Source organism: Ambystoma mexicanum, chromosome 4p, assembly GCF_040938575.1.
Source record: "Ambystoma mexicanum isolate Mex_15411 chromosome 4p, UKY_AmexF1_1, whole genome shotgun sequence".
NCBI classification, from domain to species: Eukaryota; Metazoa; Chordata; class Amphibia; order Caudata; family Ambystomatidae; genus Ambystoma; species Ambystoma mexicanum.
The window spans coordinates 706,578,346-706,603,020 of NC_090927.1; the positions used below are offsets into that span (position 1 = coordinate 706,578,346).

General features: G+C 49.0%; 1 protein-coding gene across 4 annotated transcripts in view; it reads left to right on the forward strand.

Annotated features, from left to right (window-relative positions):
* Positions 1–24,675, forward strand: part of SENP6 (SUMO specific peptidase 6) — a 2,017,494-nt gene that overhangs the window by 581,901 nt on the left and 1,410,918 nt on the right. For all 4 annotated transcript variants that reach the window (XM_069606272.1, XM_069606273.1, XM_069606275.1 and 1 more), the window contains one exon: positions 18,771–18,841. In XM_069606272.1, coding sequence (XP_069462373.1) covers positions 18,771–18,841 — 71 coding nt within the window. The remainder of the gene's footprint in view (positions 1–18,770; positions 18,842–24,675) is intronic.

Consider the following 24,675-nt stretch of genomic DNA (forward strand, 5'->3'; position numbering starts at 1 on the left):
CACCCTAATGCATAAATGCTTAAGCTCTTCTGCCCCACCCTACCTGCCAGAAACCATTACCAGAGTCCTCAGTGCACCCCAAAAGAAGCCACTACGCCAACCAACTATGCATCCCACCCATCAAGAGCCAATGCAGGAAGGATTGGTTTCCCTCACATAGCTCCCAAACTTTGCAACAACCTGCCCAAAGCTCTTGGGGTTGAGACCTGCCACACTGCTTTCCGCAAAGGCCTAACTAACTCCCACCTCCCCCCCTCTCTTGACCCACTCCAGTTGTCTGCTTTCTCATTACCGCCTTGTAACCATGTATGACTTACCTGCCTTACTCTACTGTAACCTAGCTCTGTAACCAGCAATGTCTGCTCATAGTTCTGTAACAGCGCCACAATGCCTCCGGGCTGCTGTGCTCTTTATAAATGTTAATAAATGAATAAGTAAGATGGCTTCATGCATTTAACTGGTTCAGCATGCACCGTTGCGCATACACCCAATGCAAGAGTGGTTAGCGAAACAGTGGTCTCAGGCAAGCAGTCAGTGGGACAATCTAGTGGTTGTTTCGCTAACCCTAGTTCAAGCGTTACAATAGTGGACAAAGAAAATCTGTTGAAGGTAAAACCTTTTCACAACCCTACAGTGCAAGCGATTCTCAACAGACTCCTCTCACCAGGTAGGGAGCCCATTACCTTCACACAGCGCATGGCCTCTGGACCCATATCACAGCTCAAAATCACACAAACCTTTTTAGAGCTACTAGCAGTGCTCAAAGCCCTACAAGCTTTTTGAGTGCTTCGATCAGGCCAAACAGTAAAAGTCCTTACAGATGGCACCAGTGCCATGTTTTACATGAACAAGCAGGGAGGCACACTCTCCAATTCTGTCAGACTAACCCAAATAAATGTGGAAGTGGGCACTGAAGCGGAACATGTTCCTAGTGTCGCAACACATTCCTGGGGAATTCTATTCTCTAGGGGGAACACACTTTTCTAGAAGACTCACGAAGCCGAGATCTTCTACCCGAAGAGCATGAGTGGCAGCTCGGCATCAAAATGTTAGACAACATCTTTTGCCTCTGGGGCCATTCTCTGTTAGACTTGTTCTCCACAAGCATAAAAACACAATGGCCAGACTTTGCATCTAGTTTTCCCCAACCCGGATCCAAGGGCAATGCCCTGGGTATGAGCTGGTCACAGAAATCTGCTTACGCTCACCCTGCACCCCCCTGGTCATTAACCCACTTCCAGGGTGGGATCTAAATGTGGTACTTGCAAAGCTCATAGTTCCCCCACTTGAGCCTATACACAAATCCAGCCTTGAACATCTAACACACAACTTTTCTGTTGGCCAACACCTCTATAAGAGTCAGTGAACTACAAGCTTTGTCAGTGCAAGACCCTGTCTTTGTTATCCACAAAGACACATTTGTACTAAGAACACACCCCAGTTTTTCACAAGTTCATATCCAAGTTCCACGACAATCAGTCCGTTGAACTACCTGCTTTCTTTCAAAACTCTTCAAGCTCCGCTGAGAAAAACCTCCATACACTAGATGCAAGGATAGTGGTTCTTTACTATGTAAACAAAACCACTACGAAAAAGACCAACTGTTTGTCGATTTAGCACCTGGCAGGGAAGGTGATCACGTTTCAAAAAACGCCATCTCCAGGTGGATAGTGAAATGCATACAGCTGTGCTACTCTCTATCAAACAAAACTCTGCCTTTCACACCAAGAGCTCACTCTACCAGGGGTATAGGAGGCCTTTATTGTAAATGTCCCACTGGACGCCATTTGCAAAGCAGCTACATGGAGCTCTTTACATACTTTTACTCAGCAATACTGCATTGACACATTCTAAAGCAGATTCACAGGTTGGACAAGCGGTGCTAAAACCTCTATTTGCCGCTGTACCTTCTCACAAACCTTCTCCAAACACTGCTCGCTAATCTATGAATAGCATGTGATCTAAGCAGATCCCACAAGCCTCAGAAGGGATACATTACTCACCATAATATTTCTGATGCTTGTATCTTCTTGGATTCACATGCGCGCCTACCCTTCCTCCCCTTGGAGTAGAAGGTGCATAGATGTTTTCTGGGCTTTATCTGATACATAATCTGCTTTACTACACCTGTACTTGCGATACACTTCATGCAACCTCATGTCAGCAACAAAACCATCTGGGGCACCTCGACGCGTGAAGCACCATGGGTACAGTAGACGTCACACTAGGGATAGTATTACTGGCACGCCTTGACGTCCCTTTTCGAGTTTCGAAAACAACTGTAATATTATGCAGCTTCGACTAGATGTTGGCCTATGCATAGCATGTGAATCTAAGATGCAAGCATCAGAAATACGATTACGGTGAGTTATGTATCCCATATATTGTAGTGTGGCGGTCGCCTCACTATAGTTAAGTTGAATACCTAGTACCAATCGGAAATCAAATTAAGGAATATCATATTACTTTTGACTCGTAAGTGTGACTGATTTGGCTGGAATTTTGCAGTCAAAAATGTACTGCTGGCCAAAGTAGCCACGCCCACCAAGACACCCCCCTCACCCCCCACCAACACCTGCCTGGACTGGACATTTTGTGAAGAGCAGTTAAAAAAGATAGTTTGAAAGAAAACAAAACAATACACTTTCGCCTAGTCCTCATTAGTTTTCTCATAGATAAAAAAAGGCCACTTTTTGCTGGAGCGCACAGCAAAATTCTCTGGATGTAATTGGACCAGGTATGAAACTCCTTGGGCACGAAGCGTTCACTCGATTTCCGGGAGCGGTCTGGGGTTATGGCGTCCAGTACCTTTTTAAATATTTAACAGAGAAGGGAGTACCCCCTTCTCTCAAAACCATAGAGATCTCTCATGGTGCTTTGGAGCAGGGAAGAGGCTTTTCAGAAATCAACAAGCTGCCATCCTTTTGTTTTATGCATAAGATAGCCCGTGGCTACCCAATAATATAATTTAGAGGAAGATAAATTATTATATGTCATCAGTCTAGAGTTGACGGGAGACAAGAGGACATCATGTGAAATTTGGGAGTTGTAGGGGCTGCTAGGGATGAAATTTGGAGCACCAAATTTATTCCGATAGTTGGGTTTTTTCGAAAGGATAACCGTGGCTGGCCAACATCGGTAATAAGTGTTGTGGAAACGATTAAGGTTGGGGGAGGGGGGAATGGGAGAGGGATGGGGTGGTGAGGAGGCCTTAAGGGGAGGGGAGGAAGCATGTACAGATGAGGGTGTCACTTGGTGAGTGCCGGGGAGGGCAGAGACGCATTTATTTTTTTGTCGGTTTTCTCATTAACTGCGGATATGGGAGAACTACAGTTAACCACAGCTATCTGTAGTACGTTCTAATTATACCCATTGTTATGGGAAAAAAGTTATTTTAAAAAAATATTTTCATAGCTACAGTGAGGTAGGGGTGAAAAATCACTGGGGCCATGGCTAATAGCTTGGTAACATTTAAAAAAATATAGTGGGCATGGGTGAAGGCTGTGCTCACTAGCCAGGGCCGGCATGGCTGAAGGCCATACTAGCTGTGGCCAAAGGCCCTAACTAATGGGCCTGATAAACATGTATACTGGCCATGGCTAGTGGCCTGGTAGTGTTGTAAAATATACAGTCTGGTAAGATTGTAAAATATATAGTGGACACGGCCAAAGGCTGAGCCCAGGGCTTTGAAAAAATATGGTATAAGAAAATCCTTGAAATTCTCTGAAAAAAGCTTTACTTAAGCAATAATCCCTGGGCCATGGGGGCATTACCGAGTCAGCTAATGCCCCAGGGCCCTTAGTTGACGAAGGCCCCGGGGCTTACCTGACTCGGTAATGCACCCGTGGTGAGGGGCTTATTGCTATTAGTACCCTGGCCTGCAAGACCGGGGTACTAATGGCATTCTTCTGTTCCGTTTCAGAACAAAGCAAAAAAAGTCCCAGAAAAATGACAGCCGGGGGAAAGGGAAAACAGTGTCCTTTTTCCCCTTTACATGGCATCCATCTGGAGCGGACGCGCTGGGGACAGAAGTTTCCAGCACGTTTGCTCTCAATCGGAGCAAAAAGAAGGTAAGTGGGGTTGGGGGGAGGGGGAGGGGAGAAAACACTTCTCTGAAACCCCAGCAGGGAAGGATGGCAGCCTCCATCCGTGTGGTGGCTCGGGCTGCCACACCTCCCTGCCCGGGAATATGAAGGCGCGGGATTGACCCTCGCCGGGTAGTAATAAAGTTTAGTTAAGTTGAGCAGATTTATCGCAAAAAAAAAACTTGAAATTCAGTGCATTGGTGAAGTCATGACCGGATTAACTCTGAGCATTCCTGTTGCAAAGCCCATGAACACATAAATATTTTAAGAGAAGGGATTTGCAATTACATACCAAATGGCATTATAGGCGACATAGCATTTAGGGGGACATCAACAGGAGCTTGCTCATTTAAGCCGATCATGACTTCCCCAATGTGCAGAATTGGAAGGCTTTTGTTGCGATAGACATTTTCCTATATAACAATACGCAAGTATTAACTTTAGATTGTTTTCTATATTCAGATGCAATGGATTTGTCTACATAGTAAGATTGCTGCACGTTTTTAACGTTTTCTAATTGTGTACTTGATATTTTTCAATTAAGTGTATACCATATGAATTCTGTTTCTCTTTGGGTGCAGTGTACTGATCAAATAAAGTTTAGTAAATGATGAAGGCTAACTATCAAAATATATTCTATACGTTTTTGTTCAAAAAAATATTGTAAAACATGTTTTTGCAATGTTAAGCATTTTTGTGGATGTACTGATTTGCAATTGTTTTTATATTGATAAGAATTATGCGCCAGTCCATTGTAGGAATATTCTAGTTTAGTTTGAGGTTATCTCCACATTGATTCATGAGGTGTGTTAGGAAAGATTTCTCTTTACTGCATCTTTGCTTTCATTTTAATGGACCTCCAAACGTTTTAAGCTTCACTGTCTTTTTCTCATCTGTTATGGGCAAACTGACATGTCCTTCAGGCTGTCAGTACTGGGAAACATTGTTTCCTTTAGTCTAGTTACTTAGTAGTTACTTAGTTACTACTTTTAGTAACTGGTTATCACTTGTGATAACTTTTTCTTTGTACAATGCATCTTACAGTGCATTTTTGCATTTACCCTAGACTAACAGTGAGGATTATTGCTTACTGTAGGTGTGCTAAATTGACAAGCTGGTGGCAGCAGTGACTTTTTACCATTTTTTTGGTGCTTTCCGTTTTAGCCTTACTGCTTTTACCGCGTTTGGCTACTAACTGTGGCTAGTGACGAAACATGGCCATGCTACAATGTTTTTCACTTGTCCTTTGGCCATCTTGTCTTTTAGCCTTCTTCCTGGACTGTGAGGCCAGCAACATCCTTATATGGACTTCCAGTGCCCAGGAAAGCAGAGGCTTTTGGCAAGCTACTGGAGGGCTAGGTGTGTTTGCTGGCAGCATGTGGGCTAGGACTCTGGTCCCAGTCCACAAACTGGTTTCAGTGTGCGAGTGTTGCAGGAGTGTTCCCGCCAGTGGTCCTTATTGGACCACTGCTGGGGTGTGTGTGTGGGGCTAGTTCTGTTGTTGGGAGTTTCTGCTCTTACCTGGCTTTTGGGATAAGAGGACCCCCTGCACCCACTCTGGAGAGCTCCTGGAGAAACCTGAAGGAGCCAAGACCCCTGTCCAGCTGTGAGACCTGTGAGGAGACTGGCGACCCATCTGAAGGAGGCCTGGCAACCAACTTCTGCTGCTGTCCTGGAAGAGCCCTGTCTTGTGGTCTATCTTTGTTCCTGCGAGGGAGCTACGACCCGTGGAGTGGAGGGAACATCCATTCCTGATGTCTGCTTGGTACCCTACGAAGAAGACCCTACAGAAGTGCCCCAGGACTGCCCTGTGGCTGGCCCGCTCTGAGTTTGGTCTACCGTGCTGATGAACTGCTGTTTCGCGTTGAGGCCTGGAACTTGTGATTAATGTTACAGCTCATTACTGATTTTTAACGAATGCTTCAAATATCTGTGTATATAAATACATATTTATTATATAACTTTAAGTGTGTAAGTGTTTAATTGGATACTTGTATTTATTGGTTTCATTGCAGAGCTCACATAACTCATCTTAAGATAAGCCTGGCTGCTCAGTCACATTACCAACTTGTGTAGTGCAGGCCTACATTAAAAGGTGGGTTACCTAATACCAAGAGATGAGTCTTGTGTAGTGCCACACCAGTTGGACTGCAATAATTCTTACCCAACAAGCTGGATGCCCCAAATCTAGAGCAACCCTGGTCAAACTTTTCGCCAACGCCTTTGCCAGGATCATTTTCTCGACATTTGGTAGCAAAATTAGTCTATGGGTCGGATCCTTATCCTGTTTGAAAAGCACTGTGATTATGGCCTCTTTGTCGTGGGCAGCACCCTCTCCTGCAGTGCACTGTCAAATACCCTTTTAAGTTGGGGGACCAGGACCTCTGCAAATTCCTGGTAGAATTCCACCGGGAACTCAATCACTCCCTGGGGGTTTTTTTGGTTGCTTGGCTTGTGTATCTCAAAATCTGTCTATAGGCGCATCTAATCCATCCCTGGCTTCTGCTCCAGCCTAGGCAGGTGCACCAGATTAAACTGGTCTGTGGTACCCAGATCAGAGTAGGTGCCCTCAGATGAATGCAACAATTGATAATATCCCTGAAATACCTTATTGATCATCCGTTGCGAGGACCGGAGGTCCACGGCTAGATCCTGAGTTTGGGTGATTGTCGTCCCCAGGTGCTCCTGCCATATTAGCCACACCAACAGCTGGCCCGCTTTATCACCCTCCCCATGTATAACAGCCGTATGTCTACTGCGACCAAACTGGGACAGCAGCTCCTGCACTTCCGCCGTGTGTTGACATTTTCTCTGCTAGCTCCTCCCCCACCTACAGCCCCTGTGTTAGGTCCCTTTCCAGCTGCTGGATCTCTACTTCCAGGTCTTCCAGCGAGAGTTGTCCAACATTCTAACCCTCACCGCCTGAGACATGCATATACCCTGCAACTACACCTTGAATGATCCTACGGATTCCTTGTTTAGCTCAAAGAAAGTAGTTATTGCGTCTCGTATGGACTTTGCATTCACCCTGTCGTCCAAGAGGTCCACTATCATCCTCCACAGCCCTGATGCAAGCCTACCCTGTGGGCGGACCAAAGTGGCCACCAGTGGCGAGTGGCCCGAGATAGCTGTGTCTAGGTATGTGGCTTCAGCAAACCAATGAGTGCTCCCGTCCCGCCATCAAGTAATATAACCTGGAGTACATATTGTTAGGCAAGATTGTATGCAGTTCCCTGTGGGAGACTGCACCAGCCTTGTCCTCTTGGCAATAGGTAACCCAACCTTTGGTATAAGCATGTACTACACAAGTAGAGTGACTGATCAGCCAGGCTTATCTCAAGAGGGGTCAATGTGAGCTGTAGGGTTGTAACATAGGGATTCACAGTGACAAGTATCCAAATAAACACTTATACTCAAGGTTTCCTGATTAAACAATTTATTAATTTGTCAGTTGAATAAGCCTTCCTTAGAAGGGAGCAACATATGTAACACAATAATATACTTAAAAAATACACTCTTTTTCAATAAATCAGTAGATACCCATTTGGAAAGGCACACAGACACTTCCTACACCCTGAGGTAACTTAAATAACTAGGAAACTGTGTACATTAATATATCAGTGGCACATTTAGAGCAATACTGATGTTGGTGTCAAAAGGAAGAGTCTTTCAAGGAGCTAGGGCAGCCAATGTCAATTGAGCAAAAATCTAGGTGAGCTGAAGCACTTCTTGAAGGTAAGTAAAAAGTCTTGCACAATGTTTCAGAAATCTTTGTAGAAAATGAAATCACTGTTGCACCACAAGCTGGGAGGCTTGTGAGGGGCAAAGCTGCAATCAACTCTGCCAAAGCAACCGAGGCAAGTCTTAACTGAGAGCTAGCAAGGCCACACAACAAGAGGTAAGTCCCCTTAGTTTTGCAGTACCTTTGGTTTGAAAACATTGGTTCCAGCTGGCTTCTGTTTCAGTTGTAGTATGGCAAATCCTGTTGTTCCTGAGCCTCAGTCATGGGGACAAAAGGGAGGACGTCTGGGGACTCCTGCACTACAAATAGAAATTTGTGGCAGCAATGGGCAAACTTCAGATCAGCAGCATTTCGCGATTTCAGCTTCTCAGAAATAGCACCACTTTGGTTCTCAGATCTCAGATTTCAGCTTCTCAGAAATAGCACCACTTTGGTTCTCAGATATCTTATGGACTTTCCTCGCATCTGGGGTCCAGCACTCTGTTGAGGTGGCTCAGGCTTGGTCAGTCCTGCTTCATGGGAGTCTGGAGTATCTTCCTGGAGTTTGGATCCGACTTAAAGACGACGCACTCGATTCTGGTGTTCCTCTCGCTGGCAATCGGTTCCTGCAGCAGCACTGGAAGAACATCCAGCTCCGAGAGGATTTCCAGATGAGTTTGTCTTGCAGTCGATTTGTACCACCAACCCAAGGGGAGAAGTCGTCCTTTGCAGGGCTTCTCTATTCGAGGCGAATTCAGAGCTTCAGCAATGCAGCAGGGCTTCACTGGGCAAACCAACGGTGTAGGAGTTGCAGCAAGCGTCTCCTCCAAGTTCTTCTTCGGAGGATTCCTTCGTCCAGTGATCGACTCAGCCTTCCAAGCAAAAGACCTTGCCTTTTTAGGTTTCTCCCATTCATTCGCAGCCTAGCTGTCAATCGCACAGCAGGGTGGCTGTCCTCAGAGGACAGCCAGCCGGCCAATCAGCTTTGGGTGCATTCCTGATTAAGCACAGGGAGTTTTGGGCACCTCCCATCCCTCTCTCTACCTCTTAAGTCCCCCCCTCTCCCCTTCCTCCAGTACGTTCACCTTTTCTCTAGCATGGGGCCTGGCATGGATTCACATGCTCATGAATATTCCCCGTCAGGCTGGGAATCCTCAGTAAAGAAAACAGTTTTTCATTTCTGAACTGCCTTTCTCCTAACAACCTATCACTGAGCTCTGGGTCATACTGATCCTGGCCAATGACTGCCCTTTACCTAAGCCCCTCCTCTGGCAGCCATCTTCAGATTTTTACTGCATGTTCAAGTGTTGAGTCCTTGTGTTTAGATCTCGAGCTTTCACTGCGTTTTTCGTTTTTTGGAAGAGTTTTACTGTATTTTTTCAGTCAATCGAGCCTTGTGCTCCATCGATCAACCTTCCAATTGGCGGGGAACCGTTTTTCGGATTGTTCTGCACCCCCCCAAGGGCAGATTTAGTTGAGTTTCTTCGTGGAGGCTTCCAGAAGATTCTTCAGGCCCACGCCGCGTGGACCATGTCAGAGGAGGAGGATTCATCCCCGCTTTACAAGCTTCACTCCGGCTTATAGAATGTCTTCTCGGAGGACAGGCATTACCAGTGCCTTTACTGCCTGTGCCCGAAGCACAAGGCGGTGGATTGAGTTTTTCCAGGAGATGCCCCCTCTCACATTGAAGGATCAGCATTGGCGGTTGAAAAAGTGGTTACAGGCCAAGGACCCTGCTCTGGGTGGGGTGCCAGGAGCATGCATCTCCCGGTTCCAAGAAAGCTGAGCGAGCTTCTAAGACCTGTGAGGGCGACCCTTGCGTGGGGGTCCATCTGAAGGCTAAGCAACGCAAGTCCACTGCCCCCTGGAGCGCCGTTGCGACGGGCTCCCCGGCGGCCATGGTGCGTCCGTCTCCAGCGACTTCAGTCAGCGTTCAGGATCGTCGGCCAAGAGGAAGTCGGACCATCCAGGCAAACTCCACGAGAAGCCCAAGACCGACCTGCCGTAGAAGATCAAGGGGGATAGGGGTGCGGAACCCTCCCCCAAAGGAGAAGGCCAAGCAGGGCAAGTTGTCCACGACACCCAAGGCTAAACGGGATAAGGGACCGGTCCTGACCGTGAAGGCCCAGGTACACCCAACAAAGGCCCAGCCTTCCATCAAGGGGGTAGTGGCAACGCTCGCAAAGGCGCAGAGATGGTACCGCAGGATGCCACCCCGAAGGAGGGAGGCTGCCTTCCGGCCCATACAGAAGACCCCAATGATCTCACCGAAGCTGTCCCCTCTGGAAGCGAAGGGGGTTGGGGGGGGGAAGGGGGGATGTCCTCCAGGGTACCAATATCTCCTCAGAGGAGGAGCTCATCTACCTTTAAACCATCCAGGAGGAAAACGTCGGGAGCATGCCCTACGACGAGCGCACCGACGAAGTTAACAATGAAGGCGACAACAGCGAGGATACTGTTGAGGAAGAGCAGCAAGGCGACGAGGGCCTGGTTGTCCTGCCGGTGCCCCAGCTGCCTATTCTGCCTCCTCAGCTGCCACCCTGCTTCAGCTGCCGCCTAGAGATCTCTCGGTGGACATTCTCTCTGCACTGTATACTCTGGTCTCTGAGATAACGACATCAAGCAACTCAGACGGTCCCGGTGCAGGATGATCCCCGTCGCGCTGGCGTTGCCGAGGCAGATCTGGCACCAGGACCTTCTCAGCATGTCGGCGTCCCCTCCAGTCAAGCTTCCGGTGGTCGCAGATCTTCTTGCCAGGGAAGGAGTTGCAATTCTGCACCATGACCAAGGATCAGTGACCCTGAAGGCCTGGCTCCTGTAGTATTAGAGTTTGGGGGCTACGATCTCCCAGCAGATTGCAAGAAGGTGCTTGCCAAGTCCAGAGCATAGTCTACTCTAAAATGCTACGGACTAAAATGGAAGAGGTTCGCCGTTTGGTGCCGTGCACAGAAGATCGACCCTCTGAGTCACGGCTCTGCAAGTACGGCCATATTTGCGGTCGTTGGCCAAAGCAGGACTGACCCATGCCTCCATCAAAGTTCATCTGGCGGCTATCTCCCGCTACACCAGATCTCCTGGATGGTTGTCGTTATGGTCACACTGTCTGGTTAATGAGTTTGTCAAATGGCTGTTCCATTCGTTTCCACAGGTGAAGGCTCCAGCCTCAGCGCGGGAACTCAATGTGGTGCGGACTAGGCTCATGTACCCTCCATTCGAACCTATGCAGACACTTCCACTGAAGTTCTTGTCGTGGGAGACCGCGTTCCTCGTGGCCATCACCTCTGCACGACGGGTGGGTGAGATTCAGGCCCTGTTTTGTAAGCCACCTTACTTGACTTTTTACGACACGAGGGTGGTGCTGAGGACTCACCCATCCTTGTGAAGATTTCCATGATGTCTTCGTCTACCCCGCGACCGGGTTTCAAGAAGTGTCGGGACTGCGGTTCCAAGATGTGTCTGATGCCAGTCGTTCACTTCGAAGGCCTTGCGGGAGTGTAAGATGGTTTCTGTCGGTAAGGTGGCAAACCCCCGGAAGTCGAGATCCACTGGGCTTTCTACTGACGATTCGAGGGGCGACTCTCTGCATCGTGGGCATAAGTCCAGGGGGTCCCGGTCCTAGAGGGGGTCCCGCCATTCCTCTGCCTCTACGAGGCACTCACGGAAGCGCCGTCATCGGTCGCCTTCCTCGTCCGAGGACTCCGCCTGTCGGCGGGTTGCTTGTCCCACCAAGCATTCTACTTCTGCGGAATGGGATTAATTTCGTATGGAGGTGATGGCGATTTTTCAGTCGCAGGGCTCTGTTCCGTCCGCGCCGTCGTAAGACGCTGGCAGGGAATGTGCTAGACACTGTTCCCGCGCCTTCGGGCTCAAGCGGTCGTCACGATCACCGGGCACCTTCGAGGTCCCAATCGGAAGGCTTTGTCGGAGGTGCCCAGTAGACCGATGGAACCTTCGAGGAAGGCTTTAGCCAAGTCCAAACACTTGCCTTTTTCTGTGCCCTCAAACAGGGATTTATTCCAGCCTCTTGATTATATTTCTGAGGTGGATGAATGGTCTGATGAAGGTCTGGTTCATGAGGAGGTTCCTGATGACCTATTATCTGGTCATAGCCAGTTAGAAGACCTGGGTCAGTCTTTGAACGACCCTAGTGGTCTAGACATCTCCCCGGAGGTTGGGTTTGGCAGGCCTGAGCCGGGTACACATGTCGAATCCTCGTACTGGCGCCTCATGTCGAGAGTGACTGAGTACTTGTGGTGGTCTGCACCACCAGGGGATTTTCTGCAGGATGACCTGACAGATATCCTGGACCAAGTTCCACCAACTGACCCGGTATTGCCATTCCATATGGCCTTGCAAAGAAGGGTGGCAGCAGCTTGGACTGCTCCGGAGAGTCTCCCGGCAGTGGGCAAGTCTTTGCCGAAGAAATACCGTCCAGCCAGTGGTGACCCCAGCTACTTGACTACGCACCCCACTCCAGAAAGTTTGGTGGTGCAGGTGGCTGCGGCCCCCAGCTGAACAGGAGTCTCATCCTACCATCCCTCCTGATAGGGACGACAAGCGTTTTGATGGCTGGGCGAAGAAAGTGTTTTCTTCAGGGGGTATGGCTTTGCAGGCAGCCAACTCTGTGTGTTCCTTAGCACATTCCACTCATACTCTGTGGAATTGTCTCTTTGGCGGCTGAACATATTCCCGAAAGGGAGGAACGGGATGGCTTTCTTGCTCTTGTTCAGGATGGCAAAGATGCCATGTGTGAATCCATTCAGTCGGGTCTGGACATGGCAGATTGTGTCAGCCGGTCCATGGCGGCAAGCACTGTAATGCACAGATTTGCTTGGTTGAGGAAGTCGGGGTTTGCTCCTGATGTGCAAGCCCGCCTTCTCAACATGCCCTTTGATGGTGAAAATCTTTTTGGCAGCAAGGCTGACGAGAGCCTTGAGAGGTTACAGACCTCCTAAGCTGCAGCAAAGTTGTTGAGCGCTGCAGTTCGCCAACCTCTGCCTTTTCGTCCCAGGGGACAGCAACGGAGGGGAGGTTCCTTGGGATATTACTCATCCTTTGGTAGATCGAGAGGAGCTGCATGTCAAATGGGCCACCGTAGGAGTACCAGAGGTGGAAAACAGGGTAATCGAGGTGCCAAGGCCGCTTGGGCAGTTGCCTCTTTACCCTCAGGCAATGCTGCAGCCGCTTCAGTTCAGTCATGAGACCAAGTCCCATTGTTCGCCGGTTGGGCGAAGGCGGGCACTGCATCTTTTAGAATGGCGTGCTATTACTTCAGATGTGTGGGTTCTGGAGATCGTAGCCCACGGCTACTGTCTTCCTTTCCGGCAGAGGCCTCATGACAATCCAGCAGGGAATCTCTTTGAGGAGTCCGGATCTGTTCCTTGCGCAGGAAATAAAAACCCTGCTGCTGGAGAAAGGTGCCATAGAACTGGTCCCTGTAGCGGACAGGAACAAGGTAGGGTATTCCCCTTATTTTTTGATTTCAAAGAAAGACTGAGGATTGAGACCCATCATGGACATGCATGGTTTGAACAAACGCCTCAGGAAGGACAAGTTCAAGATGATTACTCTCTCTCAAGTCCTCCAGGCCCTTCAACTTCAGGACTGGTTGGTGTCTCCCGACCTCAAGGACGCTTACTTTCATGTGCCGATCCATCGCAAGCACAAGAAGTACCTGAGATTCGCACTTTCAGTTTCGGGTCCTGCCGTTTGGATTGACCTCTGCCCCGAGGGTTTTCACCAAGCTCATGGTGGTTTTGGTGGCAGTGTATCTCAAGAAAGGGGGGGATTCAAGTTTGTCCCTACCTGGACGATTGGTTGACCACGGCGCGCTCTCCCGAGCAGATCCTGGCTCATCTGTCAGTCACCTGCCACTCCCTTCACAAGCTGGGCGTCTCCCTCAACTTGAAGTCCCACTTGACGCCAACCCAGCGGCTCCAGTACATCGGAGCAATGCATGACACATCCCTGGGGCAGTGTTTCCCTCCCCAGGTGAGGGCTCATCACATTCAGCAGATGGTGCACAAGCTTCAACATGCCCAGAGTCTCCCGGCGTTCGAGTTCTTGAGGTTGCTCGGCCTCATGGCATTCTGCATTCTTCTGGTGCCAGAGCCCAGGTTGCGTATGAGATCTCTGCAATGGGCTGTCAAGATGCAGTGGTCACAGTCCTCCGGCAGGATGTCAGACCCCGTTCAGGTGCCTCCCTCGGTCGCCTAGGATCTTCTGTGGTGGGCCGTCAGACAATCTGAGGGGGGCTCTATTTTGGCTACCCTGGCCAGAGGTGACGATCGTGACGGACGCATCCCTCACGGGATGGGAAGCTCATGCCAAAGAGTTGACAGTCAGTGGTCGTTGGTCTTCGTCGGAGTCCATACTCCATATCAATCTGTTGGAGCTGAGAGCCGTCAGGCTTGCCCTGAAGGCTTTTCTGCCGACTGTGCGAGGAAAGAATGTCCTGATACTGACGGACAACACAGTGGCCATGCACTACCTCAACAAAAGGGGGGGCAGGGTCACTTCCTCTGTGCAGGGAGGCGATGAAGCTCAGGTTCTGGCCCAACCAGCAGGAAATTTCGATCTCGGCAGTTCATCTGGCTGGAGACGAAAACGAGATGGCGGACGCTCTGAGCAGGCAGAACACGATCTCTCATGAGTGGGAGCTGGCTCAGGAGATTCTCCTTGACATCTTCGCCTTTTGGGGGACCCCACAAGTGGATCTTTTCGCCTCCAGTGTCAACCGGAAGTGCGACGGGTTCTGCTTGCGGGAATTTCCTCCAAGAGGAGCCTTGGGGGGGATGCGTTCGTGGTGGAGTGGTCCTTCCCACTGCTTTACGCATTTCCTCCAGTCCCCGTCATACCGCAAGTGCTGCAGAGGTTATGGAGTTTCGATTCCCGGATGATCCTCATTGCTCCGGCATGGGCCCGGAGAACGTGGTACCCGGACCTTGTCGACTAGTCCATCTGCCCTCCACGTCATCTTCCCTACCGAGACGATCTGCTCTCACGGGAGGGGGGGTCAGGTTCTCCATCCAGAGGTCAGATCCCTCAACCTTCACGCTTGGCTTCTGAAAGGTTGAGGTATAAGGATTGGGACCTCCCTGAAGACGTGATGGAGGTGTTGCTTTCGGCCAGATGGCCTGCAACTAAGTCCCTGTACTGTTGCCGTTGGAGAAGATTCTGTGACTGGTGCAGGGTTAAGAATGTGGATCCTTTTTCATGTGACATTCCTGTGGTTCTGTCTTTTTTGCTGTCTTTAGCCCACAAGGGCCTGCAAGTGGATATCATTAAAGGTTACCTGGCGGCGCTGTCTATATTTAAGCGCTCGTCTGAGGAGTGTTCTTATTTCAAAATTCCTTTAATTTCTCAGTTTCTGAAAGGGCTCACTGATGTTTCCACCGTCACCTTTCCAGGTGCCTAGTTGGGATTTGAACCTTGTTCTAAAATTCCTAATGGATGCACCATTTGAGCCTATACATTCTTGTCCTTTGAGACTGTTCATCCTTAAAACTGTATTTTTAGTTGTGGTTACTTCCGCTCGCAGAGTGAGTGAGTTGCAGGCACTTTCTGTTAAGCCACCCTTCAGTGTTTCAGAAGGACAGGGTTGTCCTTAGGGTTTGTCCTTCCTTTCTTCCAAAAGTGGTGTCGGAATTTCATTTAAGCTAGGTCATTCTTCCGGCATTTTATCCTCCTCCGCATCCTGGTAAGGAAGAGGAGAGGCTCCATAGGTTGGATCCTAGGAGAGCTTTCAGTTTATACATTTCACGCATGTCCCGGGTCAGAGTGGATGATCAGCTCTTTATAGGTTACGCTGGAAGGCGTTTGGGACAAGCTGTTACTAAGCAGACTTTGTCTAGATGGATTATCTTGGCAATTTCTGAATGTTACCGCTTGGAGGGGAAAAGGACCCTCTGGTAGGCTTACGGGCCCATTCTACTAGGGGTATGGCTGCCTCTACTGCCCTGCAGAGGGGGTGTTCCTATTCGTAACATCTGTGAAGCAGCCACATGGGCTTCGGTCCATACTTTTGTAAGACACTACTCCTAGATTCTATCCATGGCCAGGATCTGGCCTTTGGCAAGGTGGTCCTTTACTCTTCAATTTGATTGGGCATTCTAAATTTCTATATTCTAAATTCTTTTCCCTCCTCCATACGTTGATTCTGCTTTGGGAGTCTGTCATAGATATGTAATACGTCGGAGGACCCAATCCCCTCGAAGAACAAGTTACTCTTACCTGGTACCGTTTTTCTCACTCACGTTCTTTCGATGGGATAGTCCGACGTATTCCATATCGCTCCCGCCCTACCTGCCCCGCTACAGAATTTTTTATGCGATTGCAGCTTAAGTTTCTGCAAGGCTTTCTGTGGTCATACTGGCAGACGATTGGTGCCACACGTTCTGGGAAAAAACTAAAACTGACGCTACAGGCGTGTACTTATAAGATCCGGTGACGTCGACTCAACGGAGGCCCTCTAGGACAGCATATCAACGTCATTGACGCAGGGCGCAGACACCGACATTTTTTCCGAAGCAGCACAGCTGTGGTGATTACCTGTCATAGATAAGGAATACGTCGTCGGACCATCCCATCGAAAGAACGTTACCAGGTAAGAGTAACTTGTTCATCTGTAACTGTTCTCCAACATGGCTCTGGCATGGATTCACATGCAAACCCTCCCGCCTGCCCCTCTTCGGCTCTTCTCTTCTTGGTCTTACTGCCACTTTATGTTCTACAAAATCTGAAGATGGCTGCCAGAGGAGGGGCTTAGGTAGAGGGCAGTTATTGGCTGGGGGCAGTATGACCCAAAGCTCAGTGATTGGTTGTTGGGAGAAAGACTTTTCAGAAATGAAATTGAAACTGATTTTTTCTTTACTGAGAATTCCCAGCCTGACAGGGAATATTCATGAACTTGTGAATCCATGCTAGAGAACAGCTACAGGTAAGTAACTTGTTCCATTGCCCCTCAAGGTCCAGTAAAAACTGCCCCAATGCCCCATTGCCCATCTCCCAACTCCCTCACTCTTCCCAAGCATCCTCCACCCCTCACATCCTCCCTTCTGCCCCTCCCCCATATTGAACCTATACCAACCTGGATAGCCCCCCTCCATCCCACACCTTCCTTCAGGCATAGTCCGCAGGGTGCCAGTGTTCAAGGTGTTCCCGACTCTCTGGCTGATTCACCCAATCTTCTGCCAGTGACCAACGGAGGTCCCATTAAGGGCTCTCACCGGGCAACATGCCGAAAGCTTAACTTCCTCTGTGCCTTTTGCCAGTCTCTCTCCAATGTTCCGTTGCTCCCCGTAGGATGACAAACCCCTACAGCGCAATCTTCGTTGCTCAGTGGTCTAGCCATTCCCATGCTTCCTGTGTGGAGGTGTAAAAATACGATTTGCCATCACCTATCACTCGAGTTTCGCTGAGAATAGTCATATAACGTAAATTCAATTCCCTTAACCACCTCCAGGGCACGTCAAAGGATCTCTGTTGCTTCCGCATCGCCTGTGTAACGTCCGGGAATATTCGTATCCTCGCATCATTAACCTCAAAATAGCAGCCTTTTTGGGCTGCCTGCAATACCGTGTCTCTATCGCTGAAATTGAGTACCTTGGCCACCATCGCCCTAGGCTGCCCCTCTTCCCCCCCCCCCCCCCCCCCCAGTGGAGGGGGTCCTCCCACCACTCTGTGCACCCTCTCCACTGTGAATAGCTTCGACAAGCCTTTCATGCGCAGTGTCTTCAGAATCTGTCCATCTACATATAGCTCATCACTCTCCCCTTCCTCCCGTTTCGGCACCCCCACCGGGGCGGATATCCAAAGTGACAGCTCTGCCTGCCTCTATGTCCCCCACCTGTGGCATCACTTTCCCTGCCTGGTGCCTTGGCTGATTTCTGTCTGGGTGCAGCGTAGTGTTATATTTTCTGATGGTCTTTCACCATGATGGTGCCCTTTTGGACTATAAAGCTGAGTGGTAAGTGTTTGTCTGGTGGCAGGATGTGCCTTGTGGCTGGCGTCTGATTTGGGGTTCTCAGGAAGCTCCTCCCCAAAATGATCTTGCTGCTTGCGCTGGGTGTCTCTTGTAGGGTTCGCTCCTGTAAGTCCCTGGGGGCCTCAGTCCCCAGCACTCACTCTCTCCTGTCTATTCGCTGCACCTCTGCTTGCACTGCCCACCGCCCCCACTGGGCAGGGATATTTCTTCTGACACAATTCGAGCCCCAGTCTGCGACTGCGCTTTCCCTCACTCCTTGCGCTCTGTCAGTCTGCAAGATGTTCTGCGCTATGTAATCCTGGGAACCTCTTGAATCCAACATGGGGTTTGTGCTTCGTTATGCAACCCCCACAAGGCCCCCGAGTATTGAGGCCCTGGGATAGAACTGCCGCTCTGTCCATCAGTCCCCCTCCTCTGGAGCCGGCAGGTCTGGGTGATTCACGCTCACCCCCGACCCCAGAAACTCTACTTGGTCCTCAAATCTCCTGGACAGACTGCAGTAGGGAGGAGTCCAGTAGGATGACTGTGTGTCACCTTCCAATGTGCTGCTTCCAAGCTTTGTGTGCTGCTATGTGTGAGGCTCCACACATCAGTAGTGTCCTTGTCAGCTCGGGTCTACCCCTGGTTCCCACCGAACAGCATTATACTGCCAAAACTGGAAGAGCACATGAACAATTGAAACAGGCACAACAACAGTTGGCTTTTGGTCTGACAGTTTTATGTGGGAGGTAAATGTACTGCCACACTCAAGAGCTGGGCACTTACTAGCGATAGCCAATCCGGTCTCCAACCACTCACTCTGCAGGAGCCCAGTCCCACATCTGAGCTGCTCCTTGTCTTTCTCCCGCTCCCTGTGCTGCATTTTGAGATGTGGTTGTATTTTTGAAAGCTAGTTAGTTTGCACTGAGGTGAAACATTTTCTTTCTTGTTGTAAACATGTCTTGGCCTTCAGAATAACCACTTTGCATTTCTTTTACAGGAAAGAATATCCTGCGCATATTCAAATGGTAGACACTGATCACGTTAGATTGCCACGATCCCACAGCCTAGGTGAGTTTCTTTTTGTAGCTATTTATTGGTTCTAAACAGAAGGGGTATACACGTATACACAAGTGTCAGGGTCTAGGTGATAAATACACATGGCAGATAGGTTAATAACAATTGAGTTGTTTTGTAGATTGAGAACAGAGCATGCATAAGTGAAAAAAAAATGAGAACATCATAGTATATCAACCTCTGTGCTTGAACTAAGTGAGCAAAATAACACCACATAGGTGTATGGTGAAAATCTGTTAAAGGACTTACTCGAGCCTTTACCCAGCAGAAACATTGTGAAGATGATTACAGCCATGGTTGGCCTCAGACCTATATTGAGGCCCACATACAATGGAAATTAAAATTGCACATGCCCCCTGTTAGAGGACAAAGGCAGTGGATATGGCAAGGGGAAGGCCCAGAAGATCAGTGATTAGATTTGTTTCAAACATGCACTCTGGAACCAAGATGCATGTACACTAAAACCCAGGTTCGCAAGCATGACCTGAGGAGAATACAAACGTGTGAAAAGGGATCTGTGTAAGTACTTAGAAGCTCCTTATGATTGCAAAGAAAGTTGGAATGCTCTGCACCCACAAACGCTGTTACAGGCTCTGTCAGCTCACAGACCCGGTCATTGATTGTCCTGTATGTGGGCTTGGCGCCAACACATTTTATGGTGTTGTATAAGGTAATTTAAAGACAATAGTCGCGTACGAGAAAGCCCACCTGGAATGTCAGTGAAGCCCCCGGACCCTGCTAAACAAACAGGGACCCAGAAAGGCTATAACAGTAAAGGGAGGATAACTTACTACTTAAGACTCCTGACAAGGGATGTTAGGGAGAATTCTCATTTCTGTGCTAATTCCCTTAAACTTTAGAGTCCCCCCTAGCTCTTTTGCTGGACTTTAGGACTTTTTAATTTTAACCCTGGAGTGAGTGAACCGTTTTTTTCTCACTCACGTATTTTGATATGATTTGGATTCTGTATTCCCTTTGTTTTTGGAGTCTGACAAACGCCATAGGCATCTACATTTGGTATGGTGACCCACAGCACCTTCAGTACAGTGTCACAGCGAAATCCTTTAGATTTCTCATAAGGTTTAAATACCTTTACTTGTGACAACTACCGTTCCCAAGAATAGTAAAGTGAAATTGGCTTTATCTTTTCTCTTTGTAGGTCCAGCACACCCCATTTTATGTGGAGTGTTGGGGGGAGTTACTTAGTAACCCCTTTTCCTACCTACTCATGTACCATTTTTTGTTAACTTCCCTACTTTAAATGGCTGGTGGCAGTGATTTAATTTTTCTGCACCTGTGCTTTTCTACTGCAGGCTGAATCCTCAGCTACGGTATAACACCCATCAGTGACCATTTTGTCAAAATGGCCCAGTCTTCTCTTTTCAGCATGTTCTGTTTGTGAGATCTTTCTCCGCGCCAAACCTGGTTTGAGCCCTGTGTTTTCCCTATGGCAGGCTTCAGTACTGAAACCCGCCTCTGGCTCTAGTGTCTGGAAGGGCAGGCAGTGAGGGAGGTTTTGCCTTTAGGAATGCTTGAATGCAACCAGTCCTGATTGGCTGGCTGTCCTTGCAGGACGGCCACCCTGCTAATTGAGTGTATTGGAGACACTTGCGTAAAAGGCGACTGTTTTGGGACTGAAAACCGGCGACCACTGGGAAGAACGACGAGATGAGGAAACCATGAACGAAGCTTGCTGTATCCTCATGGACTATTGAACTGCCTGGTGAAGTCCTGGTGCTGTGCTGAAACTCCTTTTTCTGATCGACAAGAGACGCTCCAAAAGGGACGACTTCCCTCCATTGGGTTAGTGGGACCCACTAACCCCAAGACAAACTCTGCTGTACCACCATCCCTGGTTTGCTGTACTTCTTTGCTGCTGCAGGAACCGAGTGCCAGGGGTCAAGAAAACTGTAGTCAAGTACACCGTCTTTGATCTGGCCAGAAGCTCCAGTATTCTCCCCGGGACCCTCCAGAAGCAGGACGACCTGAGCTCGAGTCATCTCACCAGAGTGCAGGACTCAGAGTGAAGGAAACCCACCCAGTATGCAAGGTCCATGGTGGTGCTGTTTACAGAGCGCTGAAACCGCAAAGTGCCGCTAATCTGAAAAGAGCCAGTAGCTGCCGCCGACCATCGAATTGGTACCGCAGGAGTCCCCAGACGTCCTCCCTCTTGTCCCCATGACTGAGGCCCTGCAACACAGGATCTGCATTTCTGCAACCAGACAGAAGCCAGCTGGACCACTCTCCTCCTAACCAAACGTATTGTTCTGACGACTTGGGGTACTTACCTCAGTGTCTGTAGCTTGCTCTCCTCAGTGGAGACTTGCAGTAGCTGCTTTTCTAGAGTTGATTTCAGCTCCAACCTTCACAAGAGTAACAGCTTGTGACCCTAAAGTGATTTTTCTTTTCAACAAACTCTCTAACTTTGTGCATGACTTTTACTATCTAAGAAGTGCCTCAGCTCCATAGACTTTGCTCCAATTGATTTTGGCTGTCCTGGCTCCCTGCAGATTCTTCTATTCCATTTGTCTTATATTCTTACTGTCGCTCATAGGTTATGCATTGGTTTTAAACTAATATTGCTGAGAAAGGCTTTTATCTTGACTTCATTGGAAGATTCAAAGTGCTCACATGCTCTGAGAACCAGTTTTTTTTCTTCCTCTAACCTTTCCTTTCGAATGGATTGTTCCTTATCTTTGATATATTCATTTCCAGCTTGCTGGCCTCGGAATTTTTTTCCAGTAGAGGGCACGGCAGTGTCCCTCGGAGGCCTCCGTATTGGTGTCAATGTCATCATAGGTATAAATAGTCAAGCGCAGCGTCCGGTGCACAGTTCCGTTTTTCTGCGCTTTATAAGCCACAGAGATGTAACGCTCGGTTCCTCAGTGAATCAAAAACTTCGAAATTCTGTGAAGAAAAAACTTTGAATCTTCAATCCACAATGGCATCTTCGTCAGCTCCAACGACGCCCCGATCTGGATTTAAAAAATGCCGGGATTGTGGGAAAAAGATGTCTGACTGATCCCCACAGGATCGGTCTATGGTGCCTGGGCCCAGAGCAACTGTTTAGAGTGTGAAGAATGTCTTTCCATGATGGCGAAAGCCTTGACGTAGCGTAGACGGAATCTGGGGAAAGGTAAAACCGCAAAATCTGTTACCCCTTCAAAATTGACCTGGCGAGTCGAGAACGTCGTCATCTCCTCGTCGGAAAAAGAAAACACTCCCGTTCGAGGGCTCGGAGTGGATCACACATCTCATCCGCTTCGAGACACAATAAGAGGCGCCATAGAACGCCCTCATTTTCGTCCTCCAGTTCCCCAGAAAAAGTTGCTTACCCCACTAAGTACAGCTCCCCAGTTCAGTGAGAGGATTCAGTTAAAAATGTTAAGGGTCTTCGAGAACGCGGCTTTGCCCCCCTCGGAGATACTTGGAGGAGATGCCCCGGGTAAAAAAACGATAAACATAAAGGCTGTGAGTCGTTGACCTCGGCAAAACATACTCCTCGAGAGCGTCATGAACCCTCGAGTAGAGAAAATGCCTCTTAGACGCAAAAGACTTCGACCTTACCTTAGAAGTCAAAAACTGTATCATCTACTTCTTCGTCGAAGGAGAAATTACCAATGCCTTGTGCCCCTTAGACGCCGTTCGCACCCGATGCATCGGAGTCTCCTTCAAGAACATAGACCGGTGTTGACCCCTTCGGCGACATTGAAGAAAATCCCAAATCCCTCAACAAAATTGAGGCAAATCTCGAAGAACATCGAGACCTAAGACGTCTAGCTCGACTATTTCTAGTCTTTCTCGGCCAGTGATGACTAATGTAGCCCCCTCATTGCTTGAGATGGGCTTCACACCTTCCACGCTCTGATTATTTCAGGGCTTTATCTTCCATATATGAAGAAGGGGAAGAATCTGGTTTAGAAAGGCCTTTTGGTCTAAATCGTACAAGACCTTCTCTACCAGAAGAATTTATACCAGAAGATGTCAGGCTAAAGGATCTGCATGAGTCCTTACAGCGGTATTGAAGACTTTAGTAAAGCGGAGCCTGGTGACCATGCAGAAGGGGATTGTAGGTTACTTATGAACAGGGTAATGGAGTACATGGAGTGGACGACGCCCACACCCACTTTTGACAAAGATGACCTAACGGACATTTTAAATAAGGCACCTTAAGAAGACCCTATAGTTCCCCTCCATGCAGCCTTGCAGAAAAACGTAACCACAAATTGGGAGACTCCAGAAGTAATTCCTGCAGTCAGTAAAAAACTTTCTGCAAAGTATGACATCGGCTACAGACCCTCCTTATTTATCTAAACACCTGACTCCAGAGATTCTAGTAGTCCAAGCTTCCACTTCATCAGGCAGACAATCCGCATACCCCATAATACTGCATGATCGTGACAAGAAATTTGACGCCATGGCCAAGAAGGTCTTCTCGGCATGCAGCATGGCTTTTAAGGCTGCTAATGCCACTTGCACGCTGGCAAGATTCAGTCACACCCTTTGGGAATGTGCTTCAATGGCGGCTTACCACCTCCCCGAAGGAGAGGAGAAAGACATTTTCTTGAACATTATCAAGGACGCGGGGGGGAAGCAATGTGAATCCCTCCAAACCGGTCTCAACTCTGTTGACTGCATCAGCAGAGCCATGGCGGCTAGTACCACAATCCGCAGATTAGCATGGTTGCGGAAATCTGGCTTTGCTCCTGGTGTGCAATCCAGACTTCTGAATATGCCCTTTGATGGCACCTGTCTATTTGGTAAAAAAAAGCTGATGATAGTTTGGAGAACTTGCAAACTTCCAAAGCGGCGGCCAAATCCCTTGGAGCTGCAAATTGACAAACTCCAAACCGCCCCACAGGTTTGCCCAGGAGGGATAGGTCCTTTCGCTTTTACTCCTGTATCGGAAAAGGCAGTGGACAGCCAGCTCTAAGGGGCCAGAGACGATTCACCTGTGGTGGACGGGGCAAAGGTACTAAGTCTGCATCTGCAGGTGCTGCCTTGCCTTCAGCATCTGCGTCAGCTGCTCCAAAACCCCCTCTTACTACACAAGACACCAGTAGGAGGCAGGTTAACTCAACATCTGACAGAATGGCATGCTATTACTTCAGATGATTGGGCATTGGAAACGTTGCCCAAGGTTACTGCCTGCCTTTCGAAAGGATTGTGTCCGCCGAGGTATTCCACATCTGACAGGTAATTACCACAGCTGTGCTGCTTAGGAAAATTTTCTGCGTCGATACGCTGTCCCTCGAGGGCCTCCGTCGAACTGACTACACCGGATGTTACAAGTAGGACGCATGACGCCCGCAGCCTCAGTTCCGTTTTTTCTGCGAACGTGTGCGCTTCGGAATCTCAGCACGCCTCGGTTCTTCTCCTGATTGAATCGGTTCTTCGAACTAGGTTGTTTGTGAAGATCTCATGTCTTCTTATACCCTGCGGTCGGGCTTCACGAAGTGTCGGGACTATGGTTGCAAGATGTCGCTTACAGGCCCGCACGATGTCTGCCTCTGGTGCCTCAGCGAGGACCACGCCACCGATGACTGTGATGAATGGCAGTCTTTGACATCAAAGGCCTTGTGGGGGTGTAAGAAGAAGCAGACTGTAGGTAGGGTTTCCAAACCCCGAAAGTCGAAATCTGCTGGGTTTTCGACCAACTATTCGAGGGGCGACTCTCCGCCTCGGCGTAAGTCCGGGGGGGGGGGCTCGGTCCTGGAGTGATTCCCGCCATTCCTCTGCCTCTTCTAGGCACTCTCGAAAGCGCCGTCACCGGTCGCCTTCCCCGTCGTCCTCCGAGGACTCAACCAGACGGCGGGTAGCTTGTCCCA